This window comes from Polypterus senegalus, chromosome 7, assembly GCF_016835505.1.
Source record: "Polypterus senegalus isolate Bchr_013 chromosome 7, ASM1683550v1, whole genome shotgun sequence".
In the NCBI taxonomy this organism is placed as follows: Eukaryota; Metazoa; Chordata; class Cladistia; order Polypteriformes; family Polypteridae; genus Polypterus; species Polypterus senegalus.
This window is the reverse complement of record NC_053160.1, coordinates 86,348,004-86,364,540: the sequence shown is the minus strand read 5'-3', so window position 1 is coordinate 86,364,540 and position 16,537 is coordinate 86,348,004. Positions and strand designations below refer to the sequence as shown.

Sequence of the window (16,537 nt, the reverse complement as noted above, 5' to 3'; positions counted from 1 at the left end):
AAGCTTAACAGGCATCACAGGAAAATTAATTGAAGGAATTATTAAGGATAAGATTGAGCAACACCTGGCAAGGACAGGAGTTATTCTGAACAGTCAGCATGGGTTCAGAAGAGGGAGGGTGTGTTTTACTAACATACTGGAATTCTATGAGGATTCAAGAAAAGGATATGATCAAAGTGGAGCATATGGGCAACAAAAGGATACGATCAAAGTAGAGCATATGATATTATTTATCTTGACTTTCAGAAAGCATTTGATAAGGTGCCACATGAGAGGTTGGGCATCAAACTAAAAGGAGTGGGAGTTCAGGGTGATGTTTTTAGATGCGTGCAGAATTGGCTCAGGCACAAGAAGCAGAGAGTGATGGTGCGAGGAACCTCATCAGAATTGGCCGATGTTCCACAGGGCTTAGTGCTAGGGCCGATGCTATTTTTAATATATATAAATGATTTAGATAGGAATACAAGTAACAAGCTGGTTAAATTTGCAGATGATACCAACATAGGTGGACTAACAGATAATTTGGAATTCATTATATCATTACAGTAGGACTTGGATAGCATACAGGCTTGGGCAGATGAAATTTAATGTCAGTAAATGTAAAAGTATTACACATAGGAAGTAAAAATTTTAGGTCTGAATACACAATGGGCGGTTGGAAAATCAAGAGTACACCTTACTAGAAAGATTTAGGAGTCATAGTGGACTCTAAGCTATCGACTTCCAGACAGTGTTCAGAAGCCATTAAGAAGGCAAACAGAATGGTAGGTTATATAGCATGACGTGTGGAGTACAAGTCCAAGGAGGTTATGCTCAACCTTTATAATGCATTGGTAAGGCCTTATCTGGAGTACTGTATGCAGTTTTGTTCTCCAGGCTACAAAAAGGACATAGTAGCACTAGAAAAGGTCCAGAAAAGAGCGACTAGGCTGATTCTAGGGCTACAGGGGTTGAATTATGAGGAAAGATTAAAAGAGCTGAGCCTATACAGTTTAAGCAAAAGAAGATTAAGAGGGGACATGATTGAAGTGTTTAAAATTATGAAGGGAATTAGTACAGTGGATTGAGACTGTTATTTTAAAATGAGTTCATCAAGAACATGTGGACACAGTTGGAAACATGTGAAGAATAAATTTCGCACAAACATTTTTCTTTACACAAAGAACGATAGACACTTGGAATACGCTACCAAGTAGTGTGGTAGACAGTAAAACTTTAGGAACTTTGAAAACTCGACTTGATGTTTTTTTGGAAGAAATAAGCGGATAGGACTGCCAAGCTTTGTTGGGCAGAATGGCCTGTTCTCGTCTAGAGTGTTCTAATGTTCTAATATATATAAAATCAAATATATATATATATATATATATATATATATATATATATATATATATATATATATATATATATTTATTTATTTATGTTTATCTAGACTGTAACGTTCATGCCCTGTAATTCAATTATGATTAGTATTTTAGTCCCTTTGGATTCATATCTTGTTTACATTACTGTTAAGTGTCTGTTTAAAATACCTTCATTATATAATAGTTTTGTTGGTCTTAGTGCAAGTTTTTGTGTAACTCCAATAGGCCACTTTGAAATAGTTTATTCATACTTGCACTGCTCTTTGACTGGTGTTTTTAAAGTTTTTGTGTTATTTTATTTCAGTTTTAAGTAAATAAATAAGACCTGCTTTCTTTAACTGCTGTTTCCATTAATCTCATTAGTAAGCTAATATCCTATTAGACTTTTACAAACACATTTTTAAAGGATGTAAAATATTATCTAATTATCGTTATCATCAAAGTCCTTGAAAATATCAAGTTATAATTTTTGCCAATATCGCATGCCATGTATTCTCCCAAACTTCTTTCTGTTGTTACAAACCCAGGTTTTCTCCAATTTTTAGGATGCCCATCTTCTAACTGGCAATGAAGCACCAGTGTGAATATGTGGAATATGATTCTGAATGCTAATGTAAAAATCAAGAATATGCCTCTGCTAACCATACAAGTAAATACAGGACATTATAAGTTCCAGTGGCCACTTACTGGATTGATGTCTGAATGCTTATATGCGAAGGCACTTGTTTTATTAGCAGAAACATCTTGCTCCTTATCTATTTTTGCCAGAACATCTACCAGAATACCAACTGAGTCTGCAAAAGAAAAACACAATTAAAAAAATAACTAAAAATTCAAAAATGACAAAATCTTACTGATAATATGCTAAGTAGTCTAGCAAGAACATTATGTAAATAAATCTACATAAAAAGTACATCTTGTTTCCACAGCACAAGACATATATGCCATTTAATATTTCACATCACATATCTTCACTTCAAGTCTGAATCCGGGCAGCTCAGCAGGACTACAAATAATAAATGTAAGTAGCAGAAGAAGCTAATTATAATTGAAGTCTAACATTTCCAGTGTATGATCCTGTAAATACAATATAAAATAGTGCAAAATAGTAAATGCTGTGCATTCCAAGTAAGAGCTCAACATATGTAGAATGTGCAAAAATTTCAATAGCCAGTGAAAACCAGGAAAACATTGTGCAAATCTGTCCTAAAATTTGGCCTATACAACTGAAATTTCATAGATGTTTTGACTACTGGTAAATTAGCATATTAAAGGCATTTTACTCATCTGTTGAAAATTCATTTAATCACTCTGTGGTAAGGTTTCAACTCATGTTGGGTGTGCAAGTGGGTTGCTTGCAAGAGGTTATCTGCCAAAGGTTGAGATTTTAATATTCAGAGGACACCAAGTGACTAAAATTTCTCAGAGATATACTGTATCTTGTTTTGGCCCCCAATCCAAATCTGAATCACAATTTTTGACGAGTTTCCAGTTTTAAAACCTGCGCATCTAGCACTTGCAACAGTTCCATTAGTTCTTCAAGATCAACCTCTTCCAAATCCGAATTGTGTCTTCTATGTTGATGGTTCATCATATGATCTCGCATCTCATGTTTCAGGTTATGCCATAGGCTCAGATTCAAAATTAACGGAAAATGGCTTTCTTTCTACCTCCTGTTCTGCTCAAGCAGTGGAACTTCTCACGCTCACTAACGCTTGTATATTAGCTACTTCTAAAACTGTCAACATATTTCACAGATTCCAGATATGTGTTAGGTACAGTATGATTGTGGTACCCTCTGTGAGGTTTCTTTACTTCTACTGGCACATCCATTAAACATAGATTCCTTATTTCCAATCTTTTTTCAGCTATTATTCCTGCATTTATATCTGTTTTGAAATACAAAGTACATACTAATCTACCTGATCCTGCTTTTAAAGAAAATGTGCTTGCTGATTGTATGGCTAAAAAAGCTGCAATTTTCAAGATGTGCTTAAAGTTTTAGTACCACTTCTTTCACTGCCGCCATCATTTTTGAAAATTCAAGAAAATGCCTCCTCACAGAAAGTGCATTGAATGTTTGAGGACAGAACAAGGGTTCAGGGTCAATGTTCCAGGCTGCCCAGCTATTCCCTCTGCCTTAAACCCCTGGTTAGCTCAGGTTCTGCATGGCCCAACCCTTTTGTCAAAGGGGAGGTGTGCAAGAGCTGGCACTAAAATGGCATGAACCAGGAATCACACCAATTTTGGTACAAGTATGTATGTTTGTCAGCAGTCCAATAAAGAAAATATTCCTAAGGCAAACAGGTCAGGTCAAGTCAGGTTGGGGAGCATGCACTGGTACAGTGTGTTGCTGCACCAACCACATGATAAAACAGCTTGTGATCCTGGTTGGCAACCCAAAGGCACACACATGGTCCAGTCGCACCTGCTAACAATGACCCTCGATTTGCCACAGCCACGTGTTAAGTGGAAATCCCCTTGGACTGGTAAAGCCACTCAGGTCCTCAACAATGAGGATACTAAGAGCCTGATCACCCTCAGGGAATCGCGCCACATAGCCGTAACTGACGCTCCCTCACAATGCAGGTAAAGTGCCTCATTCAGGACTCCATGAGCAACCTCTCATTCAACACAAAGTCAAACCAGCAGTACCCAAGGATTCTCCAAAGAGACTCAGTACCGAAGGAATCCAGTCTTCATCTCAGGTCACTGGATAGTGTCCATGTCTCACAACCATATAGCAAGAAAGGAAGCACCAGGACTCTAAAGACAAGCGCTACATCCCCCTTCCCAGCGACGTCATGACACCCCCATGCTCTCCCAATCCATCTACAGATATCATAGTAAAAGTCACCAGAGACATGAATGTCACTGCCGAGGTAAGTAAACCTCTCGACAAGGTCGACACTCTCTCCGCATGACAGACACACTGCTGATGGTTGTGCTTAAAAGGCTATTAAAGGCTTCGAGCTTGCATCAAGCATTGAACAGAGTAGGAGCAAGAATACACCCCTGACGAACCCCAGAATCAATTAGCAAAAACACAGAGGTTCTGCCTCTGAATGTCACTGCCGAGGTAAGTAAACCTCTCGATAAGGTCGACACTCTCTCCACAGACAGACACACTGCTGATGGTTGTGCTTAAAAGGCCATTAAAGGCTTCGAGCTTGCGTCAAGCATTGAACAGAGTAGGAGCAAGAATACATCCCTGACGAACCCCAGAATCAACTAGGAAAAACACAGAGGTTCTGCCTCCACTCTGCACAGCACTCACAGTACCTGTGTAAGGGGTCGGCTATGACATCAAGCAAACTTGAGGAGATTCCATGAAGTCTCAGGATGTCCCTCAGGGCAGCTTGATCAACTGAGTCAAACGTTTTACAAAAATTGATAAAGGCTGCAAAGAAACTCTGCTGAGATTCGCGTTTGCGCTCCATAAGAGCTCTCAGTGCCAGGAAGCAGTCGATGGAAGGCTTCTTAGGTGTAAAACCAGACTGCTCCAGTTGCTGTTAGGTGAGCAAGTGATCACGAATCCTACTGAGGACGACCCTGTGCAATATCAGTGAGATTGGGTGGTTAAGAATTTAATTGGAGAATCAGCCTCACGAACTGTGGATCCAGAGATATCCAATATCCTAGCTGGAGGATCAGCTTTAAACAGCTGCTCAAAGTAGCCAGCCCAGCAGGTCACAAGTGCAGTATCATCCGTAAGGAGCGTTGCATCAGCCGCCTTGACTGCGACTTTTCGTGGAACAGATTTGGATGTGTATCAGGTCAGGTCAGTGTACTCTAAATCCTGGGATCTATTTGTACATGTCCAGATAGACTTTATACAACTTAAGTTAATGCCAAGGGTATAAAAATGTATAAGTAATTGTAAATATGCATTCAAAGTGGGTGTAAGCAATCCCTCTTTGAAAGGCAGATGCTTCAGCTGTAGCGAAGAGCTTGCTGAAGGAAATCATACCACATGATCTGGAGTCCCCCTGAAAATTTCATTGGACAGAGGTTCACATTTTCTTAACACTGTAATTCACAATATTTTCAAAACCCTGAGAATCCAGCACTTACTTCAATGAGTGCAGATCAAATTCAAAGGACAAATGATACAATTAAAAGTATATCTAAACCATGTGCTGAAATTGGGTAAAATTGAACTGAAGCCTTGCCAATATTCTTCATGTTGATAAAAGGAACAGTTAATTGTACTACATGCCTCTCATCTCATTAATTTTTTGATGGGTGGCATAATGATGCAATCTACAAGCTGACTCTGTGTTGAGCTAATGCTCAGCATTAACCAAAGTGGTATGATTCATTCACAGGTTAACCCTTTAACCCTTTACCAGATCCAGCTCACAAGTTTCAACCTGGACACTGGGTATGCCTAAACATCCTCAAAAGGAAAAACATGTTGTATCCACACTGGAAGGGTCATTTCCAGATGCTGTTCACCACTACATCTTTAAGGCTCAAGGGATATGCCCAGTGGGTACATGCATTACAGTGCCAGCTGGAAACCTACAGCACCAATGTCAGATGATCCAGTAGACCAGAAAGACTAAAAACCAGAAACTGCAACCAGGTTCCATTGGAGCAAGACATCAGATAATAAGAAACAGCTATAATAATCATGATTCTTAAACATATGCTGTTTGGTTCTTTACTAAAATTTTGAATACCTTAGATTTGTCAATATACATTAGGCTGCCCAATCATCATGAACATTTATATGATTCTTATGTACACAACATATTTTTAACTCTCTCTTAATATTGGGCTTATTCTTTAAAAATGATTCTTGGGTTTGTACTACTTTTCACAGGAGTAGCCTATCTCTGCTTCCAGTTCCCTTACCACCTTCCACTCTCTTAGGCATAATGCATACATACGCTTAAAGGGAAACGTTGCATTTAATTTTCCTCTACAATTTCTAAGTGTAATTCTGTCAGTTTATGGATTTTTGACCAAGCAATGTCTAAATGGCCCCCTTCTGAAGCCACCTTTTATTATGTCTGGACATTTTACCCATTATGCAATCCCTTGGTGGGTATTGACACCTAATTTTGATCAATGCCCTGATGTTACTTCAATACCCGTCAGTATACTAAATGTTGTGGGTACTATTCAATCTGGCAATTTCTCAATCCATTACGAACCTTCGTTTTATCACCTTCAAGTCCAACATACTAGTCATCCTCATTCTAAGGTTTCAGAACTCCCTACATCAACACCTAAACCCTTAGCCTGTTTTTTAAGCACTGCACCACCAATTCTGTTTCTGTAGGAGGATCTTCATCCTAGTGACTTATTCTTCCAGAATATCCTTTTTTGAAAGCACCCAGCAGTTTAACTTTAGTTATTTTGACTTTCCACATGACCTCTAACATCACCTCTATCAAAAATGTGAAAAAATATTGATGATTCCAAACTTCTGAATGCTGATATATGTATACAAAATCTGTTCTGTGGCCCAAGAACATTTCTACTATTTGTGCATATATATAATGCACTTCTGATGTGCATTGAAAGTGAAAGGGTAGTGGTAACTTTTATAATTCCAAAGGCAGAAATCTAACACGGCAGAAGAAAAATAGAGCATTGGCAACCCTCTATCATCTGTGTTTTGTTTTTATTTATTAATTTTGCCTTCTTTTTAATTTAACTGTACATGTGTTTTATTTTTAAGTTATTTAATATTGTTTTGTTTATTTATTATTCTGTACCAGCCACATTAAAATAATTTTAAAAGTATCTGATATCTCTTGCCCTGCATGTACCTTCCACTCCTTTACTCAGTATCCTCATGTGCCTGAAACTCTTGATGGTCACTCCCTCTGTTGTGCATGGTTCTGTAAAGCCTGCTTCTCAGCCTCTGTCATTATTTTTAAGGCTCCATGGTTGCCTCCTGTTTCTCTTTTATACTTTCTGTCTTTGAAGACGATTCTGTGTGCGTCACATTCGTACATCCTCTGTCGATCACATCACAAAGGCCAAACTGACCGATCAGATTGCTCACATGGACCAGGCACACACACAAACACACACATACAGATGTTAGTGTTTTATTATATAGTAGATTTGTGCATGTTGATGATTTATTTATTTCTTCTTCATGTTAAGTACTTTGTTAATTTTACATTGACTTTTGTTTTTTGATTTTCTGCTTTTGCTACTTAGTGGATCACAGACTGGTCTGTCTTGCTTAGAGCTGTTTTTTACACAACTTTTTTGCATACTATTTTTTTTTAAACATTTTTTTAATATTTGTTGTAAAATCATAAAATATTAATAATGTTTATGTCATTTTAAGCATGGGGTTTTAAATTATTTCCCTCTCCCTCTTAAAATCATTGTGAGATCCTTTTTAAACTTTATCCCTTCATGCACTTTGCAGGCAGAAAGTCTGCTTCTCAATTTTTAGGTAAACTTTATTTTGGGTTTCTATACCACAGCAGAGATTTCAGGCCTAATATTTGGAGATGAAATCCCACCTTTTCCAGCAGATTATAACAGGCAATAGCTTTAAAAAAGCTTAATGTAGTTTAGTTGATTTTTCTTCAATACTAGGTAACCCTTATCCTATTGCTCGACAACAAATTTAATAAAAAATAATAAAAAAAGCAAAATTTCCTAATTCATAACAATGATTGTTATGCATTAAAAATATAGCATTGGACTAAATACTAATGCAAGGCATTGCATTTTAATTCTTGAAGTCAAAATTATAATTTGAAAGCAAACTAATCATTTCAAATGTAAGATCAAATTAAATTCCAGCATTTTGATATTATATGGTAAATAAAAGTAACAAAATCTTTAGCATCTATCCTCTTTATTTATTTGTTAATTTCCCTTTTTACAAGGTTACTTAAAGTTTAAAATATTTTGAACGGGGCAGCAAACAACACAGCAAATATAAAGGGCCCTTTGAGTAGTGTTTCTATTTCTGATTCACATTTTACCTTCGAGGTTTGGTTAGGTTTTCTTTCATGTCAAACAAATAATCATATATAACCTATGCTATTTTTCACAGCTTCAACTTCAAAGTCATCACTTAAGTTATTTCCATTAATATTACAAAGCAAAAGGAAAAACTGAGGTACTGTATGAATAGACAAAGACAAGGTAAGAATAAACCTGCATAACATTCAAATAATGTGAACACACAATAAAGCAGCTTATCATAAAATGAACTTCAAAGTAAAATCACAAGTCAGACTCATTTTAGATCTGTAGCTTATGACATAAAAATTTTAAACTATGATAGAAATAAAATTGGAGGTCTGAATTAGGGGAATATAAAAAAAAATGTAAAATTTTAATTCCAATGAATTTAATACAGACATTGTGCCTAATGATGCTAAACTAACAGTATAACTAACCGTACATTTTATTCTAGCATATTTCCATGCTCACCTATTCACAGTCTAAATCAATATTCTAATTAAAATATTGCTGTCTATAATATAAGAAACAACCAATGTAATAAATGGTGGGTTAAGCATTTCTTTTTTCAAGCCACAGACTTGAAAAAGAGCATGTACATACTCCTCACCATTTAATATATACCTTTTGGCTTTACCCCCTCAGGTTGACGGCTAACAAGCAATAAAGTCTTGTAACACATCATAGTTACTGGCTTAACTAGAATGTTTTAACATATATACTTCTAAGCAGACAATATGTACTGAAATTCTTTTAATGGGGCAGATGTGCCGTCTCACATAATGTTTGAGAAGATGGGTGTGCATACCTGACCTGCAACTGTTTCCTAATTCATCTAAGCAAAATTTTTACACAGGCGTTGAGTTAATTGACTTTTATGTTAGATCTGTACTGGAGATGCACATTATTTTACGACTTCATATGATTGAGGTTGATTTTGTATTTAACAAGATATAAAGACTTTGAGTTTTACTTTGAAAGATGACTTATTGAAAGAATATGATTAACAGAGAATATTAATTTCTAGTTTAGAGAGACATACATTTATAATTAATTGCTGAGTTAATGTTATTGTTCATTATAATGTACAGCCTCTTGATCATTTTCTTTTATAGAGTAATCTAAATCTAAACTTTAATATTCTATTTACCTAATGTGATTGAGTAAAATCTTCTGTATTCATTTATGGCTTCTGATGTCAGTTCTATTTTAAATGCATTTTAGTGATGCACATGAGTGTCCTTCCATTTCTGGGTATCTAGAGTCCCAAAGCAGAGGAAAATGGTTTAATATCTTGTGTTATGGCTAATACTTTCTCTTTACTTCTGACTCAACAATTTTTGTTTATTTACTTTTTATGAGATTGTGTGTTTTTGTTCCCAATAAGTGTTACATCTGGGGACTGTATATTCTTTCTCTGTATGGACTAGTGTTGTAATGATAAATATTTTTAAGTGTAGCCCTTGATTGCACGGGTCACTTAGTTCTTTTGTTATTTGCCGTAATAAGAAGTTTAAACTAGGAATTGTCATACTCTGTGCTGAATAAGCAAGTCACTTGTAGTTAAATGAAGTTCACTCCATGTACTCTTCATGTTCCTTTTCAACACGTTAAAATGAGACCAAAGGGCTAAAAACAAACAGAAGTTGGCAGAATTAGCTGCAAGTGACAAACTGTTCCATATCCCTCTTACTTTGTGAGATAGTGAGTGCACAGAGAAAGGGTAAAAATGAGAAAAAGAGAAATACATCCTAACAACAAACAGAATGTTGCATACTCAAAACCCCACCGTCTAATATTTAGATATCAACCGGCTACATAAACATAAAATATGGAATAATTAGCAGCGTCTTTCTGTCATACTAACAGATATTCAACAGGTACAGTGCAGTCTACATAACCTTCCACTTTTCAGCAGTCAAGCTGACACTTGAAGATGACCCAACACCACAACATGTCATTTGTGGTACAGATCTAGTTAATGAGAGCTTAACGCCAAGTTTACTACAAAGGCAGTTGCAAACCAAACATAGAGTAGTGCATGCAAAACCAATGGATTTCTTTTAGAGAAAACAAAAAGGATTTCAAGGACAGAAAACTGCTTTAAATTGTGACGACAGTTAACAAAAGACATCTGTATGCTTCAATTATCATTGCTCACTAGACTGTGAAGAGCAGCAAATCCCACACATTTGGGAAGAAATTTTTCTTGCTGTGTGTCAGTGAGGTAGTCTTTGTGCTACTAGTAGAATCTGCTGCAAGACAGCTCCACATAGTACTGCTCTCAAACAACACAGCTGCAAGACAAATTGATAGAATGGTTGAGAATGTCATGAACCAGGTAACTGGTAAAATTCGGCAAAGTTGTTCAGCTTGATGAGATGAGATGACTGATGTTGCCTCTGATGCTCACCTGTTCACATATGTTCAAAATAAGCATGATGATCAACTTCAGAAGGATGTATTGTTTTGTTAAATACCAACTGATCGACTATTTGCAACAATTGATTACTTTGTTACTGAGAGTGTTCTTGACTGGCAGCACTGTGTAAGGATCTTTAGTAATTGTGCCTGTGACCTGACCAGTAAAAACAACAATTGAAATGTTCAGTTTATTGTATGTGCCACATAAATGTGCATTTTGTAAATATTAATGCTATATGTAATGAGTTAAAGTAAACCATGATTCAGTGTGTACTGCTTCTGATCTAATCCTTCCAAAATGTTGTAACGGTACAAGTCTAGTGATCAAAGCATTACATTAAAATGTGACTGAAGTAGTGCTGGGCGGTATGACCAAAATTCTATATCACAGTATTTTTCAAAATTATACCGGTTTCACGGTATTGGACGATATTTTTTCCCCCATGCATGAGTGGATGTTAACAACATTTCCACTGCAATTACTGGCTAAGAATAACCTATTCCACTGTCATGAGAATTGTACATTGTACAAAAAAACATTTTAATGTGCACACAAGTATTAATACAGGTTTGTATGGCCCCATAAAGTGATACTTTTCAAGGGGGTGGCACTAATGAAGAGAGGGAATCACATTGCATGACAGATGCAGTCAAAATATAGAGCCTTTTTATTGAACAATATTTGCAAACAAAAACTAAAATATTGACAACATATTTTCAACCATCCAAAGAGGCTTTTAGACTTAGTAAAATATCCAGAGGTGCTTGTCAAAAGTTGTATTACACTGAACCATGTCTTAGAAAAGGAATAAATAGCAAATATTTTTTGTAAACCAACTACACTTTGTTAATGTTAACAATCTCTGTACACTGACATATTAAAGTGACTTTTTAAACAACTTTACCATCATTAAACTGCATAATATTTAAACTAATAAACAATTACAATAAAATAAATAGTAGTGCAACTTCCAGTAATAATACTATTACTTCCAAGACTTCAAAGCCCAGGTGCATTACACAGTATTCACCAAATAAAAATAAAATAAAATAAAACAAGTGCAACTTGGTGATGACATCTTTACAAACTGAACCATCATTAAGGCAAACTGCATTAATATGGACCTTGCTTCAAGCTAAGCTATATACATAAATCATAAAACTGCAACTTGCATTTATAATGCTATAGCCCTACGTAATCGTATTAGGGCCACGGTGAAGAAAAAAAAAATACGGACACAGTGAAATAAAAAAAAAAAACTATATGTCGAGATTAAAGTCGACATTTCCACTTTATTCTCGTAGTTTATTTTGTCAGTAAAGTAGAATATTCAGTAGAAGTTAATCCTAAAATCAATGTTTAATTGATTCTCAAACCCCTTAATAAGTTATGTAGCACATTAAATGCTACATGATTATAGCATTATGCAATAAAGCATTTAATAGCACATTAAATAAAGCATTTAATAGCACATTAAATGCTTTATTCGCCGCAGGTTTAACTTAAATATTCTGTAAATGTTGGGTTTGTGATCTGGTGGTCTAAGACACGAACACAGAATTCAATGGATGTTCTTCTGAACTGGCTTTCGTTATTGCATGTGTGCCGTCCCTTTCTGACATATTAAACCCCCAGTTCCTATCCTTCCTTTTTCTTTCTCCACATAACCAATCACCACATGATAAACATCTTTGTGAAATTAAAACTAGTTATCAACTTAGACCACGGAGTGTTCAGAACTTTAAAAAACAATCTTCGTTATACATGTTTAATTATGCCGTCCATTCAGTGTTGTGCCCATCCCGGCAAGCATTGTGTGCAAGGCAGGAGGAAATCCTGAACGTGGCTCCAGCACATCGCAGGATGAATACGAGCAATACATACACTAGCGGGGTTAATATAGCATAACAAAACCCGCCATCCTACATGACTTTGAAAGGAAACTGAAGCACGCAGAGTAAACCCACCAGAAAATCATGCACATTCAAAGCAGGGAACACCTGGGACCCCATTGCAGCGAGGCAACAGTGCAAGCTCCACACCACCGTGTCCCCACATGATTAATACATGCTTTAATGCATTTTATCATGAACATTATATCAAGTATTTATCTTAGCATTCTAAATGTTCAGGGAGCAGGAATATCATGAAATTAATGTATTGTGTATGCTGTCTGCGCCTCCTCTTAGTGCAAGAGGAAGTCAGTTTAAGAAGCACATAGTGATTAACATGGCTCTGGTAACACAACACAAAGCATTTAATGTGCTACATAACTTATGACGGGGTTTGAGAAAATCTAGTAAATGAAATATTCGTTTTAAGATGAAGTTTAGTTTACAATGTTCTACTTTAATAACAAATTACGAGAATAAAGTCAACATGTCGACTTTAATCTCGACTGTGACAATAAAGCAGAAATGTCGACTTTATTCTCGTCATAAGTGTTAAGAATAAAGTGGAAATGTCGAGAATAAAGTCAACATGTCGTCACACTATTACACAGGTACCCAGATACACTACACAGTATTGAAAAAATACAACTTGGCTTGCAGTAATATCCAGTAGTATGGAAACAGCATTCACACATTTGAACATAATGGTCCACATCTGACATTTTAAATCCAAAGTATCTCCAGACAACAGACGTGACTCCTTTTTCCAGCAAAAGTTCTTCTGTGTCATCATGTTCAACTTTATCGTCTGCTACAGCTTCAGTTTCGGAATGTTCTCTGTCCATTTTCACCACACAATACCTCCACTAATGCATGTACTCAGTTGTATGCTTGTTTAGCGGTATAGCAGTGAAAAAGAGCCCCCGTGCAACACCTCTGTGGCATGTATTTAGCGGTGAAGCAGTGAAAAAGGTCCCCCTTAAACAGTTTCCCACTGCGCCACGTTCCAAACGTTGTTTAGGCAATTTAAACCGGTGTTGCGGTATAAGGAAAATCCATATTATAACAAAAACAAAAAACGGTTTTCGGTATGAACTGGTATACCGCCCAGCACTAGATTGAAGCTACCATTTTTACAAGCTGTGCTGTGCAACAGGGCAAAATTATACTTATACTTAAAATCCCCATTATTTCTATTAATTACTTGTTTCAGTTGAAAAAACACAGTTTCCTGTACAATTGTTTTCTCCAGTAACCATCAAGGCCAGTCAATTGGAAAAGCAAGAATTGCTCTGTGGCAAGACTGTTTTACTTATGGCCAATTGTACTGATAATATTCTAGAGTATATTCTAGAGTAAGGAACACCAGTGAACTAATAATATTAGCCTCTGTCTTTTTTGATTTAAAAAAAAAAAACAATACAGTACAGTATTTCCTGCATACAATATATATAGCATACACGACCGTACTTTATTAATTACACAATACATCTGATACATCCGATTAACTGACTCACTACAATTGAGGCCCACTGGCATAAGACATTTCCTGAGTGTAGTTGGGTAACACAGCTAGTTATATATAAAACAGGTAACAATAAACAAGGGCAATGAGATCATGCACTAACCACCTGAGAAACAGTTTTTTTTTACTAGAGCTATGATTTCCATCACACCTCTTCAAACCCAGTACTCTAGTTTATAAGAAATGTAATGTAAACATAAAATATACAATACAGACACACACATATAGACACATTTTACCTTCACATGTATCACATATGCATGGTACTTATTCTTAGGCAATGTATATTGAAACTCTAAATACTGTTTAATTTTTGTTACGCTATACATAGTTAATGCCATTTTGTATACAGTAATTGAATACATGCTGCATTCTTCATTATTTTTCTTTATTACCCGCTCTTCATTTCTTATAACCTATATAACATTTTATTTTAGCGTTTTATTGTTACCGTTTTATTCTTTGCTGCACATGGAAAGTTGTCATCAGAATTTCGTTGTACGAAAGTCTACACATGCACATCAGGACCTGACATCTGATATGATGAAATGTGTTACTGAATGTAAACAGAGCTAATTATGTATGCAATGTTCAAATCACACAAGCATTTCATTATGACCTATTTGCATGCATAAGCACATGAAAAATGATCTGCTTAAATCAAGGCCTCAAAAGCACCTCTCATACAACGAACTGCAAAAGACCCAAAGGCCCATCACAGCTGTCACTGCACTGATCTACCTACTGTAATGAACTGTGCACAGCAGATCTATTTTCAATAGTACTTCCATCAGTTGCAAACCATGCTGTACTTCGTTTTGACATTTAGGGGAAAAAACAATGCTGAAATAAGTAGTTTTGATAATTCATTAATTGTTCATAAACAATACAAATATCAAACAATAAGTGTACAATTTCAAGAAATTATACTAAATATCTGTGGAAAACAAGATATGCTTTGCATTTTACCAACACTCAGCTGTAGTAAAATCTTTTGAGAAGACTAAATAGTTTAAAAGTCAGACTATAGACTGAAATGCTTAAAAATGGCAAAAGTATCAGCATCTTTTTCAAAAACTTTGCTGCCTACAGCTCAGCCATATTTTCAGGAATATGTACTCTACAAAAGACATATTCTTTCGTACCAGAATGACAACCTGAAATTTAATTGGTAATTAAACATGTAAGTTACCATTCAAGGTATCTAAATTTCATCAATTTAAAAGTAAAAAGAGATTTAAAAAGAAATGAAAAACTAAGTCAAATTATCAATGCCATTATCAAAACTTTCATTATTTAATGTTAAACACAAATGGTTACAATGTTTTAAAAATGACAAATAAATTATTCAAACATTATAACATTATAATTTTATTTTCAAAATTCCAAAAAAACATATCTTATTAAACAAGAATAAAATAAAATTAAAAAACAGTACTAAAGTACTAAAAAAAAGTATCTAATTCTTACAACCAGTGGTGTACTGAGAATGTACTATGCTGTATAAAAGCAATGATCGAGAGCTATGAAAGCAATGTTGCTTTCAAGCAGGATTTTAATTTCCCTAGTGTCCTTCTGCAACCGAACAGCCTTTGCACAATCCAAGTTTGTCTAAAATATATATATATATATATATATATATATATATATATATATATATATATATATATATATACACACACACACACAGGTAGAGGTTTGCGAAGAACAAGTGGGATAATGAGTGAGATAAAGTATGTAGACAGGAGTACAAGGCAAAGACACTACTCACAGTAAGCACTTGTTTTCGTACTGTGCCCAAGCGCAATTGTCCCCCATCCCTGCTCCCCTGGCCCTGTGTACACTTTTGTTATGACCATGTGTCTTTGTGTAAAGCCAAAACAAACACGGAGTACCAGCATGCAAGTCAAAATGATTTTATTTATTTTGTGGTTGTTTTAAAGTCATGTAGAGTGGGATAATGCTCTACCCTCTTACAGATTTATTGAGTGTGCAGCGCAGTGTTTTGGTGTTAATCATGCTGTCCGAATGAGAAGATTATTTTTTACAGTGACAAATGATGCCAATAGAGGAATTTGCAGCTATACTTGCCAACTATAATTCATATTCATTTGTAAAAGGAGAATGAAAACCTGTTTTTAACTCAAATGGTATTGAATGAAATGAGAATTGCATTACCTGACTTGTCGCATCAGTGACATCATGTCTTTTTTCCGTACTCAGACACGTTTAACGATCATACTGTTCCTGATTGGTACTAAACCATGCTCGGGCCCACCTCTTCCAAGCAGGCCAGGGCATGGTGCAGTTGTCCAGCACAGAGCGATTGACCAGCATGAAGTGGAAGGTAGGTTAAGAAGGGAGGTGATGATTAGTAAGCAGC

General features: G+C 35.8%; 1 protein-coding gene across 1 annotated transcript in view; it reads right to left on the bottom strand.

Annotated features, from left to right (window-relative positions):
* hsd17b4 (hydroxysteroid (17-beta) dehydrogenase 4) overlaps nucleotides 1-16,537 on the bottom strand; it is a 203,241-nt gene that overhangs the window by 119,824 nt on the left and 66,880 nt on the right. Inside the window, exon 12 of the mRNA XM_039758980.1 lies at nucleotides 2,049-2,155. Coding sequence (XP_039614914.1) covers nucleotides 2,049-2,155 — 107 coding nt within the window. The remainder of the gene's footprint in view (nucleotides 1-2,048; nucleotides 2,156-16,537) is intronic.